At 39.2% G+C, this 15,701-nt stretch overlaps 1 protein-coding gene across 3 annotated transcripts in view; it reads right to left on the bottom strand.

Moving 5' to 3' along the window:
• The window catches only part of FANCD2 (FA complementation group D2), a 58,090-nt gene extending 42,402 nt beyond the window's left edge, over window positions 1–15,688 (bottom strand). For 2 of the 3 annotated variants that reach the window (XM_057311931.1, XM_026501351.4), the window contains exons 1-14: window positions 15,424–15,688; window positions 13,758–13,855; window positions 12,059–12,199; window positions 11,384–11,451; window positions 11,118–11,221; window positions 9,969–10,029; window positions 8,989–9,041; window positions 6,531–6,609; window positions 5,194–5,318; window positions 3,350–3,437; window positions 2,493–2,597; window positions 1,755–1,855; window positions 1,263–1,371; window positions 997–1,032 (exon numbers count right to left, since the gene is read on the bottom strand). In XM_057311931.1, coding sequence (XP_057167914.1) covers window positions 997–1,032; window positions 1,263–1,371; window positions 1,755–1,855; window positions 2,493–2,597; window positions 3,350–3,437; window positions 5,194–5,318; window positions 6,531–6,609; window positions 8,989–9,041; window positions 9,969–10,029; window positions 11,118–11,221; window positions 11,384–11,451; window positions 12,059–12,199; window positions 13,758–13,821 — 1,134 coding nt within the window. In that variant the 5' untranslated portion in view covers window positions 13,822–13,855; window positions 15,424–15,688. The remainder of the gene's footprint in view (window positions 1–996; window positions 1,033–1,262; window positions 1,372–1,754; window positions 1,856–2,492; window positions 2,598–3,349; window positions 3,438–5,193; window positions 5,319–6,530; window positions 6,610–8,988; window positions 9,042–9,968; window positions 10,030–11,117; window positions 11,222–11,383; window positions 11,452–12,058; window positions 12,200–13,757; window positions 13,856–15,423) is intronic. The other variant, XM_057311932.1, reaches the window with a different exon arrangement.
• Window positions 15,689–15,701: the final 13 nt, after the last annotated feature.

The raw sequence follows: 15,701 nt of genomic DNA, 5'->3' as shown, positions 1-15,701 counted from the left end.
GGTTAAATGTCTGACTCCTGATTTTGGCTCAGGTCATGATCTTGGGGATATGAGTTCAAGCCCCTCATTGGGCTCTACGCTGGGCATGGAGACTATTTAAAAAAAAAAAGACATAAAGACATTGCAGATGCATATAAAATGTATGATATAATGTCAAGAGAAAAAAATCAGAATGCAAAATTATATAATTAGAAATCTGTAAAAACAGCAAAACAGGTATGCAGGTGACTAAGGGTTATGCAAAATGAAATTAAAAAAGGGTTATGCAAAAATGAAAAAAGAAAAGGTCGTGTTAGGATTTTGATCCCTCCCCCACAAAAAACTGAGTTTCTCATTGTTTTATTCAATATCATAAAAGCTTTTAAAATAGCCACCCAATAACTGGATAATCTAACAAAACCCCACAAAACAAAACAGATTCCAACTAAAGGAAAATCCTTAATGGGAACAAACCAGTACACAAGAAACGCAATCATCTGGCTTCCCAACAGAAGAAAAAATTTCCGTAATTCAGACAGATTCAGTACCACTGCCTTGACAGTGAACGGATGGACTATTTGATTCATTCTGGTCAGGCTGACATGGGCAAAGGAAAGTAAAACATGCAATGCCATTATCTTGACAATTCCGTTTGGCGGAAGGAAGGGTTATCAGATAGATACAGAGACCGACTCATGCCCCCAAGTGACTCCTGTCTTCACTTCATCTATGGGGAATTGGCTTCTTGGGACTGCAACTCACTGTGCTTGTTTGGAATGTTAGTATTTCCCCTTATGGGGGGAGCTTAGGTTTATTTTATTGCCAAGATGAGTAGGAAAGACCATGTAGCAAGTCATCTCCTCAGATTATCTTCCCCACACAGCTAATGTTTGTTAGAGAAGCTACAGAAAGCACAGAAGGGATGACTGGAGAGAGTGAGAGAAAAAAAGGAAAACTAGCCATATAATTAATTTTAAGTCTGCAGTACATAAAATTCATAGTACATAAGTATTTTACCTTGTGTTCAGACTCTGAGGCAGTGCTTTCAATTGCCTGGAAAAACAAGGGTCACGAAATATTATAACACATAAGTGGAACACGTTTCACCTTATTCAGCAGGCCCCATTCTCCTGAGAAGCAATCTGCCCATCTGGGAACTTCATCTATCATTTCTGCCTGACTGACTTTAACACTTTTATTTCCACCTACCTTTACTTACATATCCATCCCTGATTGCCACCTACTTCCTCCTTAATGTTCCAAGTCATAAAGATCTCACTCACCTTAATCCAGGCTTCTGAAATGATTTTCTCATATCTAACAGCTGACTTTATTACATCAAAGAGGAGAATAACACAGTCCTGACCGCTGTTTTCTTGATTTCCTGAAGAACTACAAGGAGCAGAGGGGAAAAAAAATCATTCCTCCACTTACCAGAGAGGAACCTATAAAATCTGGTCCCTGTTTACAAGCCAAGTGCCTGTTCCAAGGCACAACTTCATGTGTAAAATAGCTAATAAACTTGTACTGTAGTTTATCTAGGACTGATCTGAATAGCCAGGAGAATACACCCCATCCGCCCACGTATACACATACACACACACTACATGTACCACATACATATGATTTGAAGGACTGTATAGTGGTACATGCAAACAATATTATTATTTGTAGTTGCAAGTATTAAGATCTACTGTCCTGGCTTCAGAATACATGTCAGAAAACTTGCCTTGCCTATATGAGAAAAAGGGTGGTAACTCTCAATGACATTATACCTTTGTCGTCCTTTATTTTTCAACTTGCTTTGGGAAGCCTGCAACCGTGATGGCAAAATACAATGTTGCAGATCCAACTTCTCCCGCAGCTCAGAAATTACCTGTGGAAAATAAATATTAAGCTATGTGTTCTGCTCATTCATAATGGATAGGCACAGTTCGTTCTTCCAACAGAACCGTAACAATCCCCTGAAAGACTGAATAAGAAGAATCACTAAATGTCAGACAAGGCTTTTTTTTTCCTTAAGATTTTATTTTTAAGTAATCTCTATACCCTTCATGGGGCTCAAATTCACAACTCCAAGATCAAGAGTCGCATGCTCTACTGACTGAGCTACAGGGTGCCCCTAAGCAAGGCATTCTGAAAAGGTGAGTAGATGAAAATAATTAATGCAAGGATAGTATGTCATGCCCTTCAAAATCCCAGAATTCCTTGAAGTATTACACTGAAACAGTAAATGTAACTGTGTAGTGGCTTATATGCAACAATAAATCTGGTTAATTCCATTCTATCCCCTGAATACTATCTGGGTTAATCAGCATTATCAAATGGTTTGGGAATAGAGAAGAGCAATTAGAAGTTATTAGCTTAAATAATGTATCTTGATGTATCTTCCTCTACGTATGTTTCTTTTCCATTACTGACTTTCACAAGGGCACCACTGCTATACTCTCTACTACTCTCTACTCCCAAGGATCTAGCACGTGATTGGTGTTTGTTGGGAAATAATAGGGTACCTCAAGTGCATCTGCAGCTGTTACGGAATGAAGAATGAACTTGATTATCACAGGTAAATCGTCCAGTTTGACAGATAACAGCTTACCCATCACCAGCTGGCGGACCTAAACATAAAAAGAAGGAAAATCTTAAATATTTTTATGTTAATACCTCAATCTAGTACTGACCTGTTAGGTAAAACAGAAAACCTACTTCTCTCACTCAGTTTTCTCACTTGTAATTTAGAAAGAAAAACACCTCCTTTTATTTTCAATTTTATTCCAAATTACAAGCTTTCAATTGTTAATGCCACAGTTTCTTCAAAAACAGATAGATGATAAATGTAAAAGTGTTATTATCTTACAGTTTGGAGCCTGAATTTTCCACTGGATGAAGACATACAAAATTGTAATTCCTATGAGGAGCAGTGTGTAAATATTATGCAAGATAGAGATTTCCACTAAAACTTACTGCTTTGAAACAGAGCAGCAAATCCATCGTACTAGGGCATATGAAGTTCATCAAAGAGAAAAAGAGATGAAATGTTATTCAATATCATTTCAAAAAATTTTAAAAAAGATTCTATTTATTTATTTGAGAGAGAGAGAGAGAACAAGAGTGGAGGGGAGCGGCAGAGGGAGAGGGAGAAGCAGACTCCCTGCTCATCAGGGAGTCCAATGTGCAGCTTGATCCCGGGACTTTGGGATCATGACCTGAGCCAAAGGCAGACACTTAACCAACTGAGCCACCCAGGCACCCCTGTATCGTCTCAAAATTAAACTTTCTTATGTAGCTGCTACAAAGCAATGACTGACTGACATTGGTTCTGGGAGGTAAGAAAGCTGGCTCTGCTTCTGGAGAGCAGAGTCCTTCCTACCTGAGACAGGAACTTCGGGTCAAGTCGGAGGCTGGAAAGGACATCCAGGATAGGGACAGTGAGTGGAGTATTCTCCGTTAAAAGATCACTGCGAATGGTGGAAAAAGAGAAAAGCTGTGTAACTTTTAACAGGGTTGGGCAGATAATTACTCGGAAAAATCACTCAGAATATGGGAAGAGAAGACATCTCAGTTCCCACTGAACTTAATAGTATATTTCATTAAAAAAAATTTTTTTTAAAGATTTTATCTATTTACTTGAGAGAAATAGAGTGAGAGAGAAAGAGCACAAGCAGGGGGAGGGGTGAAGGGAGAGGGAGAGGGAGAAGCAGAATCCCCGCTGAGCAGGGAGCCAACATGCGGCTCAATCCCAGGACTCTGGGATCATGACTTGAGCTGAAGGTAAGACACTCAACGGACTGAGCCACCCAGATGCCCCTAAAAATTGTTTTGATTTTTAAAAATACATGCTTGGGGTGCCTGGGTGGCTCAGTTGGTTAAGCGTCTGACTTTGGCTCAGGTCATGATCTCAGGGTCCTGGGATCAAGTCCTGCATCAGGCTCCCTGCTCAGCAAGGAGTCTGCTTCTCCCTCTCCCTCTCCCCCTCCCTCCACTTGTGCTTGCTCTCTCTCAAATAAATAAAATCTTAAAAAAAAAAAAAAAAGTTCATTATAGAAAATTCAAACAACAAACAGAGTAGAAACGAGAAGCCCTTTCCTCACGATCTCCATTACCCAGAGGTAACCACTACTGATTTGGGCACATATCCTTTATGAGAAAAGGAAAAAGAAAACCTACAACAATTACAGTGAAGTATGAGACGTATGACAGATGTACATGCAGGGCATTATAGGAACACAGAATAGAGAACAGTGATGGATTCTAAGAAAAGGCTATGCAAAAGAACAAGCTGGAATTAAGCAGGCAAAGTAGATGGTACAGTGCTCCAGAGGGAGCATCCTACCCAAAAGCACAAAGGCAAGAAATCATTGGACATTTTCGGAGGTAGCTTTGCAAACAACTAAAGAAAAGGAAGTATTACAAACTGAATTTTTAAAAACTATTTTGAGGATAAGTAGGAAATTGCATTAAAACAGAAATCCTACTATGCAGGGATATTGTTCTCCCTTTTTAAATTACTGCCCTACCAATTGCTATTTTTCATGTAAACAATAGTAAGCAATGCTCTTAGCAATGGATCTGATGTGATGTACATCATAATGAATCATTTAGAGACCAAAGAATGCAGATGTTTGATAAGCTCCACAAATGATTTGGATTTGCAGTCACAACTGAGGACTCCCTGGGTGGAAGAAATGCTAATGAAACAGATGGATCATGTTTAGGTCTCCACAGACCAAATTTGTATGCCTAATCCTAACCCAGACTTCATATTCACCACCACTATATTGTTTATAAAAAATTGGATGGGTCTATCCAAATACATACTCATTATTACAAAAACAAGTCAAATCCCACACCTACTCATGGAAGGTAGATACCATCCTCTTTTACATAAATAGGAATATGCTACTACTACTGTTTTCATTTTTTTTTTTAAAGATTTTATTTATTTGACAGAGAGAGACAGCCAGCGAGAGAGGGAACACAAGCAGGGGGAGTGGGAGAGGAAGAAGCAGGTTCCCAGCAGAGGAGCCTGATGTGGGGCTTGATCCCAGAACGCCAGGATCACGCCCTGAGCCGAAGGCAGATGTCCAACGACTGCGCCACCCAGGCACCCCTGTTTTCAGATGAGATCAAGTACATTTCAGGGTGGTATGGCCGTAGACCTATTACTGTTTTCATTCTGCAGTGTTAAGGCTCCCACAGTGGGAGCTTACCCACCTGAGTTCTTTCCCCACATCAGCATGCTGAGAATCCCCTAGGATCTCAGGCAGGCTGGTGACGAAGTCATGCTGCAGGTACAGTGGAGCAATACTGATCAGCTGCATGAGCTTGGTGGTGAGATCCTGCGGTGGAGGAGACTGTTAGAATTGTTGCACGTGACCCAGAACAGAGAAAGACTTCCTCCACATGAAATGCAGAGTTGGAATTATTTTATGTACAATATGGCACCTATATATACATTCAAACTCAAAGCCTGAATTCCGAGGTAAATGACCCAGAAATTTTCACACATGGGATGGTACACAGAAAACAAGTACGGTGGATGGTATGCTAGTGGGTCTGTTATATACTTTACTGCATTTAAGATTTTATTTATTTGAGAGGGAGGTAAGGGAGAGAAAGAGCACGTGAGCAGGTGGACAGAAAAGCAGACTCCCCGCTGAACAGGGAGCCTGACATGGGGCTGTATCCCAAGACGCTGGGATCATGACCTGAGCAGAAGGCAGCTGCTTAACTGACCAAGCCACCCAGGGGCCCCTACTTTATTTCATTTTATCTTCACAACTCTATGGAGTCTGTGTGACAATTCCTTTTTTTTTTCTTTAAGTAGACTCCACAGCCAACATGGGGCTTAAACTCAACCGAGAGATCAAGAGTTGCATGCTCCGCCGATTGAGTCAGCTAGGTGCCCTGACAATTTCCATTTTTAAAATGTGAGGATATATATTGCCCAAAGATATACAATAAGTAGAATACAATACAATAAATACACAATAATACAAAATTCCAGTCCACATGAGATTCCAAAACTCATGTTCTTTCAAATAAAGATTTAGCCTTGAAATACCTGACAAAAATTTATAGAATGATTTAAAGAACTCTGAAAAGAAAGAGCCCTTACACACTAGGCTCAAAACAGACTCAATTTTATCAAGGTGCTTAATAACAAATCACATAACTGTAAAAACTTCCTAAAACTTTCCTCGTATGTAATCAAATTAAACATGTGCAGCATGGTAGGTTGGTCTGGGATCTCACTGCTTCTGAGAAATAAAACGTAGTCATCTGTGCACTTTGAAAGCTACTTCTTTCCAAATATTTATTTACTAGATATGTAGTCATCATAATTAGAAAAACTTTTTTTGGAGAAATTTAAAGGGTGAAATACCCATGATTCTCAAATTATGAAAGATGAAAAAAGCTAACAGATAGAAAAACATAAATTTTCAGTTTAGAAAAGAAAAGGAAAAAAAACCCTGCAAATTCCAAAAGTTTGGTTAAGTGTGGAAAACAGACTCTCTAAACCAAGAGACAGAACAAGTCCCAAAGCCTACCTTGCCATCCACAATTCTGTCAAGCCATTTCAGCTGACTGATGATGAGTCTAGGCATGTTAAGTCCATCACTGTTCACACTGAAATGTTAGGATAAGAAGACAGAAACTTAGCCTTACTGATTTACACAACAGCAAGCATTAATACTGCACAAATCATTTCAGACATTCAATTAACACTTACTGAACGTTTACATATTGCAAGCTGTGTTAGACACACAGATGATACGAGAAAAGTATGACACCTGTATGTTAAGATGGAAGAACACACATTAAGCTGTTAACAGTGGCTGCATCTGGGGAGGGTTTAGAAAGGTTAAGGAAGGTCTGGACAGTATTTCTTAATAACAATGTAAACAGAAAAATAAAGGCAATAAATGAACAAACTGAACAAGAAAAATTTTAAAAGGTAGAAAAGTGATAACTATTGAAAAAAGCAAGATATACTACTTTGGAAACACAGAAGGGCAAATTAGACTATGTTTGTGAAAGTACTGAAAACCATTTACAGATAAAGAGATGCTGGGGGCACCTGGGTGGCTCAGTCATTTGAGCATTCGACTCTTGGTTTCAGCTCCTGTCATGATCTCATGGGTTGTGAGATCAAGCCCCACAAGGGGCTCCATGCTCAGTGAGGAGTAGGCTTGAAGATTCTCTCTTCCTCTGCCCCTCCCCCCACTCATGTGCGTGCTCACATGTGACACTCGTGTGCTCTAATAAATAAATAAATCTTTAAAAAAAAAAAAAAAGAATTGCTGGCTTAGTTGTTATTATTTCCCCAAAATGACAGCATCTGCCTTCCTCCCAACCTCCTATGTCTGAAGTTTTGGACTACCTCCAGTTTTTTTCTTGACAGCATTCTCAGTCTTTGTTTGGCACAGTCAAATTTAACTACTGAAAAAGACATAAAGCATCTATGTGAGCCATTCAGGCAAAGGACAAATTTTTAAAGTTCTACCTTTAAGTGTATTATTACTATACACAAAACTTAGAAAAAACACATATTAAAAAAGAGAAAGTAAAAATGATTTATAATCCTGTCATCCAGAGATGTCTATTACTAGTATGCATATGTATTTGTATCTATAGTATGGTGTATCTATTTTTTTAAAAGATTTTATTTTAGAGAGAAAGAAAGAGACAGAGAGAGAATGCATGCGCAGGGGGAAGGGGGAATGGGAGGGAGGACCAAAGGAAGAAGGAGAGAGAAAATCCCAAGCAGACTCCAAGCTAAGCATGGAGCCCGATGCAGGGCTCAAACTCATGACCCTGAGATCATGGCCCAAGTTGAAACCAAGAGTCCGATGCTTGGGGCGCCTGGGTGGCACAGCGGTTAAGCGTCTGCCTTCAGCTCAGGGCGTGATCCCGGCGTTATGGGATCGAGCCCCACATCAGGCTCCTCCGCTATAAGCCTGCTTCCTCTCCCACTCCCCCTGCTTGTGTTCCCTCTCTCGCTGGCTGCCTCTATCTCTGTTGAATAAATAAATAAAACCTTAAAAAAAAAAAAAAAAAGAGTCCGATGCTTAACTGACTGAGCCACCCAAGGGACCCTGCATTTTTTTTTAAATAAAATACTGAGCTAAACTGTAAATACTGATTTGTAACCTGACCTTTTTTTCCCAGTTAATGCAAGGCATTAAATAGTCTTCTGTATAATTTTTAATGTCCACATAATATTCTATTACAGGGATGTACCTCATTTACTTAACCAATCCCCTAGAGCTGAACATCTCAGTTGTTTACAATTTTTTGTTAAACAGTAATCTTATTCATTACTGTTTTCATTTGGTTATGACCTTAAGATAAATTAGAAGATGTGGTTGATCATTAAAGAGTATACAAAATCAAAGGTTTTTATACATGACACATACATACACAACCTACTGCCCTTCAGAATGACTTGAATCAATTGATTATATTTATCAGCAATGTATAAGCATGCCTGTTCATTACACTCAATAAGGGAAATCCTTTGAAAGTGGAAAAAATGTATGTATTGTTTTAAATCTGATGAATGATAATGAAACTGAGCAATTAGAAAAAAATGTTTGATGCTCCTGTATTTCTTTGTGAACTGTCTATTCATGACCTTTTTCTACTTTCCTACTGTTGTTCACTTTTTTCTGACTTATTTTTTAAAGCAAATTAAACAAAATTTAATACACATACACTATAAAATTGAAAAGGTAAAGAACAGTATTCATAGAACATCTGATTCCAGGCAATTGGCTACCCTCGTTGGAGACAACCACTATTGCCAGTTTATTGTATATCCTAGGAACATGCAGTTATATGAATAGATGAAATTTAAAAAAAAAAGACCCCAGCAAAATTTTTAAGAATCTGGTGTCATGATCAATATGACTTTCTGAGAAACCAATGATGTTTCAGAGTAATCTTTTCAGAGAGAAACTTGAGTACACAAAGGTAATTTAAGCATTCCAGAATAATTCCACTTACTTTTCAAAAAGAAATTCTGGTAACTTTTCAAATAAGGTTTTGATAATGGCAGGCTAAAAAAGAAGACATAAGGAGTTAGGAGATGGTCCTTAAATACATAACAGAAATATATAATTAACCACAATTTGCTCCAACAAAAGCTCTTGGAGGAAAACCCTGCTATAATTGAAATCCTCTTATTTTAAGAATGGCCGCTTGAATGCTGCCTATATTTTGAACATAAGCTGTTGGAACACAGACTTGTCAATGATGCGTCTTCTAAAAAATTACAAAATGATTATGAGGGCATCGTTAAAATAATCAGATCATCAAAAATACTATTAAGTATGACAACTGTTAAAACATGAAATGCAGACTTAAGATTATCAACTAGTTTACAAGAAGAGAAGATTTCTCTCCAAAGGATGAAGAGGGCTCTTAAATGTAAGCTAACTAAATTATATTGAAGATTTCCAAAGAAAAGGAAGGGATAGGAGTATGGGAAGATTAACAGTGGGAGAGAAGAAAAGAGAAAAAATGGAGGACAAGGTAAGACAAGACTTTCCATTGTATGTTTTTATAATTTGAAACATTTAAAACATGTCAAAGCATTGTCTATTCAATATATTAAAAGAGAAGAGGAGGAGGAAAAGGGCAAAATCAAGTTAATCAGCAAGTAAAAATTTAAAATGGGAGATGACACAGATGTGAATAAACAGAGATATATAAGGTACTCAGAGCACAAGAGAGTTAGCTTTACAAATCAGGTATCAGGCTGAGGGAACAAATGAGACAAAGAAATGTACTGGGCTAACTAGCTCAGTCCAAAGCCGCAGATATTGCCCTACCAGATGTTTGTCAGCAATGGGGCTATGGTAGACTATTGCAAATCCAAACTCCCTGTTAACTCTACTTGACCCTGTGCTCCAGGCATTTATACTTGGGCATACACCACAAATCATGTCCATCAAATGTTCGCAGAAAAAGTGGCACAGTCTCACCTGTAATATGTCAATTCCCAGAAGCAATTTAATGAGGCTCTTAGAATAAGATGTGCCAATGCTGTAAAAAAGAAAGAAAGAAAAAGATTTGTTTTCTATTTTGTTTTCCTTGTTTTAATGTTTTTATCATCTTTTCTTCATAAAATCGGTTAAATATACAATTTTTTAATTTTTTTAAAGATTTTTAAAACTTTTTATTTATTTGTCAGAGAGAGAGAGAGTGAGCGTGCGAGTCCACAAGCAGAGGGAGCGGCAGACAGAGGGAGAAGCAGGCTCTGCGCTGAGCAAGGAGCCTGATGCAGGACTTGATCCCAGGACCCCAGGAACACGACCTGAGTTGAAGGTAGACGCTTAATCTACTGAGCCACCCAGGTGCCCCAAATATACAATATTTAAAGAGAAACTATCCTGTTATATCAGAAACACAGAATATGAGAAGATGGCTCTTTTTTAAAAGATTTTATTTATTTATTTATTTATTTGATGGAGAGAGAGAGGGAGAGAGAGAGGGTGTACACAAACAGGGGGAGTGGGAGCGGAAGAGGGAGAAGCAGGCTCCCCACTGAGCAGGGAGCCTAATGCAGGGCTCAATCCCAGAACCCTGGGATCATGACCTGAGCTGAAGTCAGACACTTAACTGACTGAGCCACTCAGGCACTCCTGGCTCTTTAGATTTTATTTACTGATTTATTGATTTATTTCGGGGGGGCGACAGAAAGAGCGAGCACAAGCAGGGGAAGAAGCAGAGGGGGAGGGAGAGAGAATCTGAAGCAGACCCTGAGCTGAGCACAGAACCTGACATAGGGCTCAATCTCACAACTCTGAGATCACGGCCTGAGCCAAAAACAGGAGTCGGACGCTCAACCGACTGAGTCATCCAGGTGCCCCGAGAAGATGATTCTTAAACAGGGAGAAGTAGAGAGTTAAAATTCTATCAACACAGATACGACACACTCTAGAAAATATTCTGGTTCTTAGTATCGTAAACATAAATTAATAACTTAAAGGTTAGGTTAAAACTGAGGAAAAAACAGTTATGAATAAAAAGTGAAATTCAAAAAAATTCCTTTCTCCCCCCCATCCCCACCCCCCATTCCAGTTAGTATAACAGATTAAATGTCAGCAAGACTCCAAGCCTCCACTCCACACCTGGCTTCCTCATCCTGTAGACGTTCACATGACAAAAGGCAGTTCCTGAAACTGTCTTGGTCCTCAATGTAAGACTCCAGGCCACTAACGAATTCTTCTATTATCTTAATGATATTGAAAAAACAAAGAGTAAGATTTTCAGTTTAACATTTGCTATAGGTCAGCTAAAAATCATTCTAGTCCATTCAACTTTATGCCAGCGTCTTAATATTCCCAATTCCAGAGTAGGGCTGGCAAAAGCAAAAGTACCAGAAGGAAACACATACGTTGGGATAAGAAGGATGTTTCCTCAGAGTCTGAAAGAGCTTCTTTTGGAAAACAACTTGATCCACAGCTAAGAAGAAAAAATAGTTGGTCACCAGAGTCTTTAATATCTCCCACCATAGTTTTACTTTCCTAAAGAAGTTTCCTGTCTTATGAAACCAATAAGGATATTTTTAACCTAATTTCAGAGCCAAATTTTCTAAACCCATGGTAAAACAGATTTAGCTTTGACAGAGGATAGCTACTAAGTATTCTAAAAAAGATATGGAATGGAGTAATCTATGCCCTAAAAGTAGGACTTTAAATGGCTTTATAAATTTTCTTCTGAAATTACTCTGACACAGATCCAATTATTCTCTTGAGTATTATTTTTCCACAAGAAAACACAAATTACTACTGGTATAAGACATTTTTTTCTTTAAAAAAAAAATATATATATATAGAATTACTTTAAAAAATAAATAATTAATTAAAAATTAGAATTACTTTACTTAACATGAATTAACCAGAACCAAAGACTACAAAATTTTCTCTAAAAAGCAATATCATTGTCATCCTTGTCTCAAGATGGCTGGTGCTCCCATTTTTAATCTTCACTGCCTCTCTATTTTGGAATCCATGATTCAGTTCTGAGCCCCGTACTGAACCCAGAGAAAAGATTTAAATTAAAATATTACTTAGTTGATTCTGACTCTCTCCTGTTTTAAGAATAACTCCTGATGTTTTAAGAAGCTTTACAAAAACACTGTCGTTTTCTTCCACTTCATTGTGAACATGAGATTTCTTTGTCTTCTTGGAAAGTGGTTGCTTCCTGGCTTCTGAAAACAGACAAAATTTTCAAAAATGTGACAAATAGTAAAGATTAAAAATGTGAACCCTAGAATAACCTTAAGAGGACAATTGATGGGTTTTTGAAGAATTGTACTGGAATTGACGTTGTAGTAAAATTTTATCTCTAACAACAGTCAGCAATAGTGGCTTACAAACAAATCAACAAATAGAATTATTTTGGCCTATTTCATTTTCATTTGAAGAATTCAAAACGTGCCACTTCTAACAAAAATAACCATGGAAATGTTTTCCACCCAAAATTCTAAATGAGTCAGGGTTCCTCAAGCAAACCAAGGCACTCGAATCACTGAGAAGCTTATTAAAAGCACATTCTTAGGGGCGCCTGAGTGGTTCAGTCAGTTAAGCATCAGTCTTCGGCTCAGGTCATGATCTCAGGGTCCTAGAATCAAACCCCACATCAGGGTCCTTGCTCAGCACGGAGCCTGCTTCTCCCTCTGGCTCCCTGCTCTGTGGGGAGTCTGCTTCTTTCTCTCTGCTCCTCCCCACCCCCCTCTTGTGTTCTTTCTCTCTCTCTCTCAAATAAATAAAATCTTTTAAAAAAATTAAATAAAAGCACATCCTTAAATCATATCCCATAGTTACTCAATTAAAATCTTGGGGATTGGGTCTGAGAATCTGAATTTTTAAAAAATTTTCCAGGTAATAATCTTGATGCACACCAAAATGTGAGAACCAATGATCTTGATGCAGGGGTAAAAAGAATCAGGCAGGTTCTCTTACATCAAGCCTTTAAGTACAAAGCCTAGATTGGTTTTATCCCAAGGCTTTCAACGCAAGAGAAGTAAAAAAACATAAACAAAAACAAACAGGTACTTGAAATTAAGTAGGATTATTTCCTCTTCTCCCTTAATGATGTAACAAGTTAGAACTCCCTTAACAGAGTAGATGAGTATAATAAATGGAAAAAAACTATCAACCTCTTTTCATCAGAACTAAGTAAGGGCCTCTGTCAACCACATTCTCACACGGACAGTCTACACTGTTTCTTCGTCCTTGGCGTGCTTGCTTTGATATAATGCCTTTCCTTTATACATCACTATCATAGTTTTATCTGTACTATAATTTTTTAAAGATTTTTATTTTTAAGCAACCTCTACACACAACGTGGGGCTCAAACTCACAACCCTGAAATCAAGAGTCACAAGCTCCGGTGCCTGAGCCAGTCAGGTGCCCCCATACTATAATTCTTTTTAAGAGAGGAAAGAGGACTGTAAGTCTTTTTAAAAGGATAGACACTATGTTGTACCTTCTGTCTCAGCACCTAGATGATGTACGTGGATAAGCTCTATAATACTGATTCCTCTTACGGATGTGGAGACTGAGGCTTTAAGACTGTGGGCATGCCCAAAGTCATACATGGAATTAGAAACGGAAACTCAATCCCAAACCTCCTGATACTAGATTCTGTGCTCTAACCATTAAGCCCTGATGACTCCCAGGACTTGAAAGGAGGAACTTTATCTCTCTTTAAGTGCCTCATATATTTGCTACCGGAAATAAAACAACAAATGACTAGATACTTACTAGAGGCATCTTCTATCAGGCTCTCTTTATCCTCTGATTTTGACAGCCTTCTTTTGGAAACCATTTTGACTGGAAGTCTTCTGCAATTAAACTACTTTCTAGAGCAAAATCAGAGAATAGAAGTTACCCTCTAGAAGCCAGATAAATTTTGAGAAGTTAAAGCTATAGCTCAAAGAAAACTACCCTATCCAAAACCAAAGTGGTTCTACTTTTTACACTAATGTTATCTAACTCCAGGCACTAAAAGAATTTCAACTCCTATATCTGATCAATACTCCCTTCCTTTCTGATCTTGTTTACCTAGTTGCCTCTTTAGCCAGACCACTTTCCTCTTGCTGAAGGATGAAATCCAGTTCTCGAACATTCCAGATCCTTCATCATCTAGCCCCAACCTACCGCTCCTTTAACTCATTAATCCAATATTGTATGTTAGAGACTGCACTGGGTGCTGGGGTTACAACTATGAACCAGACATTCTCACTGCCCTCAGGGAGTTTACAGTACAGTAATGAGTAGTCTTGAGGTAGTTACTTAACTACAGTTATGTAAGTGCTATAAGAGAGAATCACAGGGTGCTATGAGGGCTTACAAGGAAATTTAGTCTAGTTGGGGGTAGGGGAGATGAAGAAAAGCAGGGACAATTTCTCGGGGATAATCTCTGTGAGAAAATGATTTTAAAGCAGGGACCCGAAGGCTCAAACTGGAGTTAGCCCACAGGAGATGTATGAGAAGAGTAGTCTGGGCAGAGAAAAACTAAACACTGAACCAGTAAGGAGACTGTAGAGTTAGAAATGAAACTGTACAGGTAGGGAATGGCCTGAACCATACTAAGGGCCTCCTAGTGTATCTTGTAAACCGAAACATTCCTGGTCTCAGTGCTTTTGCATAAGGTGTTTTCACCTGAAATGCTCTAATCTGCCTGGAAACTACTATTCATCCTTAAAGACACAGTCAAATTTCATCTTCCTTGAAAAATGTTCCTCCTATCCCCAAAGGAGCTTGCTACTCCAGCCTCCCTGTTCCATAGAGTGTATCTAGGATCCTAGGATCCCCTACCACATCACACTAGACTGTGGGGCTCCTTGAGAACAGGAACCCAGTCTCACTTATCTCAGGATCCCTAGAGCCCAGCACAGTACCTGGCATAAAATTTCTGAGTATATTCCCTAAATGAGAAAGGTTGGCAGGCAGGTAAATAACTAAAAACCAGAACGATTTTAAGTGCTTTATAATTAACACTTCATTTCTCACAAGCCTTTTTAAAGTAGGTACCCTTATTATTCTCATTCAGTGGCGGAGTTGAGTTTCTAAGTCAGGCAGTCTGACTGCAGAATCTGCACTACCTACCAACTATACTTATTCTTGCTTATAATGAAGGCTTCCAACAATAGTTAACATTTACTATGTACCACGCACAATGCCAAGGTTTTTTGTTTTTTTTTAATCCACTGCCTGGTTAAATACTTATAACCATTATCAGCCATTATACAGACAAAAATTAAATTAAGGTCGTCTGACTTCAGGGCACAAGCCCATAACAAGGCTCCTTTCCAAAGAAGCCTGAAAGACTGGTGGGTTGGGCCGACTGTCTGGACCAGGTCGTTCGGAAAGGAGTTGGGGGTAAAAGCCCTTCTCATTTTGTCATTTTAACGACGCAGGGAGGTACCTGGGGGGATTATCCCACGACAGGACAGATGAGGAGGCCGCGGTTCGGGGCGCGGAGCCCCAGAGGGAAAGGCCGAGCTCGGCCGGGGCCCAGCGACCAGGCCACAGTGGCGCGGGGCTTCGAGAGACGACGACCGCTGCTCCACTCACCCGCCGAGAAGCCGTCGCCGCCCCTCGTTTTCGACTTTCCCGCCCGGCAAGACGCCACGCTGACGCCACCGAAGCGCGCCTCGCCGTGGCGCTCAACTTCCGCGCCGGAAGTGGGCGGCCCGGAGGCCC

Source organism: Ursus arctos, unplaced genomic scaffold (assembly GCF_023065955.2).
Source record: "Ursus arctos isolate Adak ecotype North America unplaced genomic scaffold, UrsArc2.0 scaffold_14, whole genome shotgun sequence".
NCBI classification, from domain to species: Eukaryota; Metazoa; Chordata; class Mammalia; order Carnivora; family Ursidae; genus Ursus; species Ursus arctos.
This window is presented reverse-complemented; position numbering and strand designations above follow the sequence as displayed.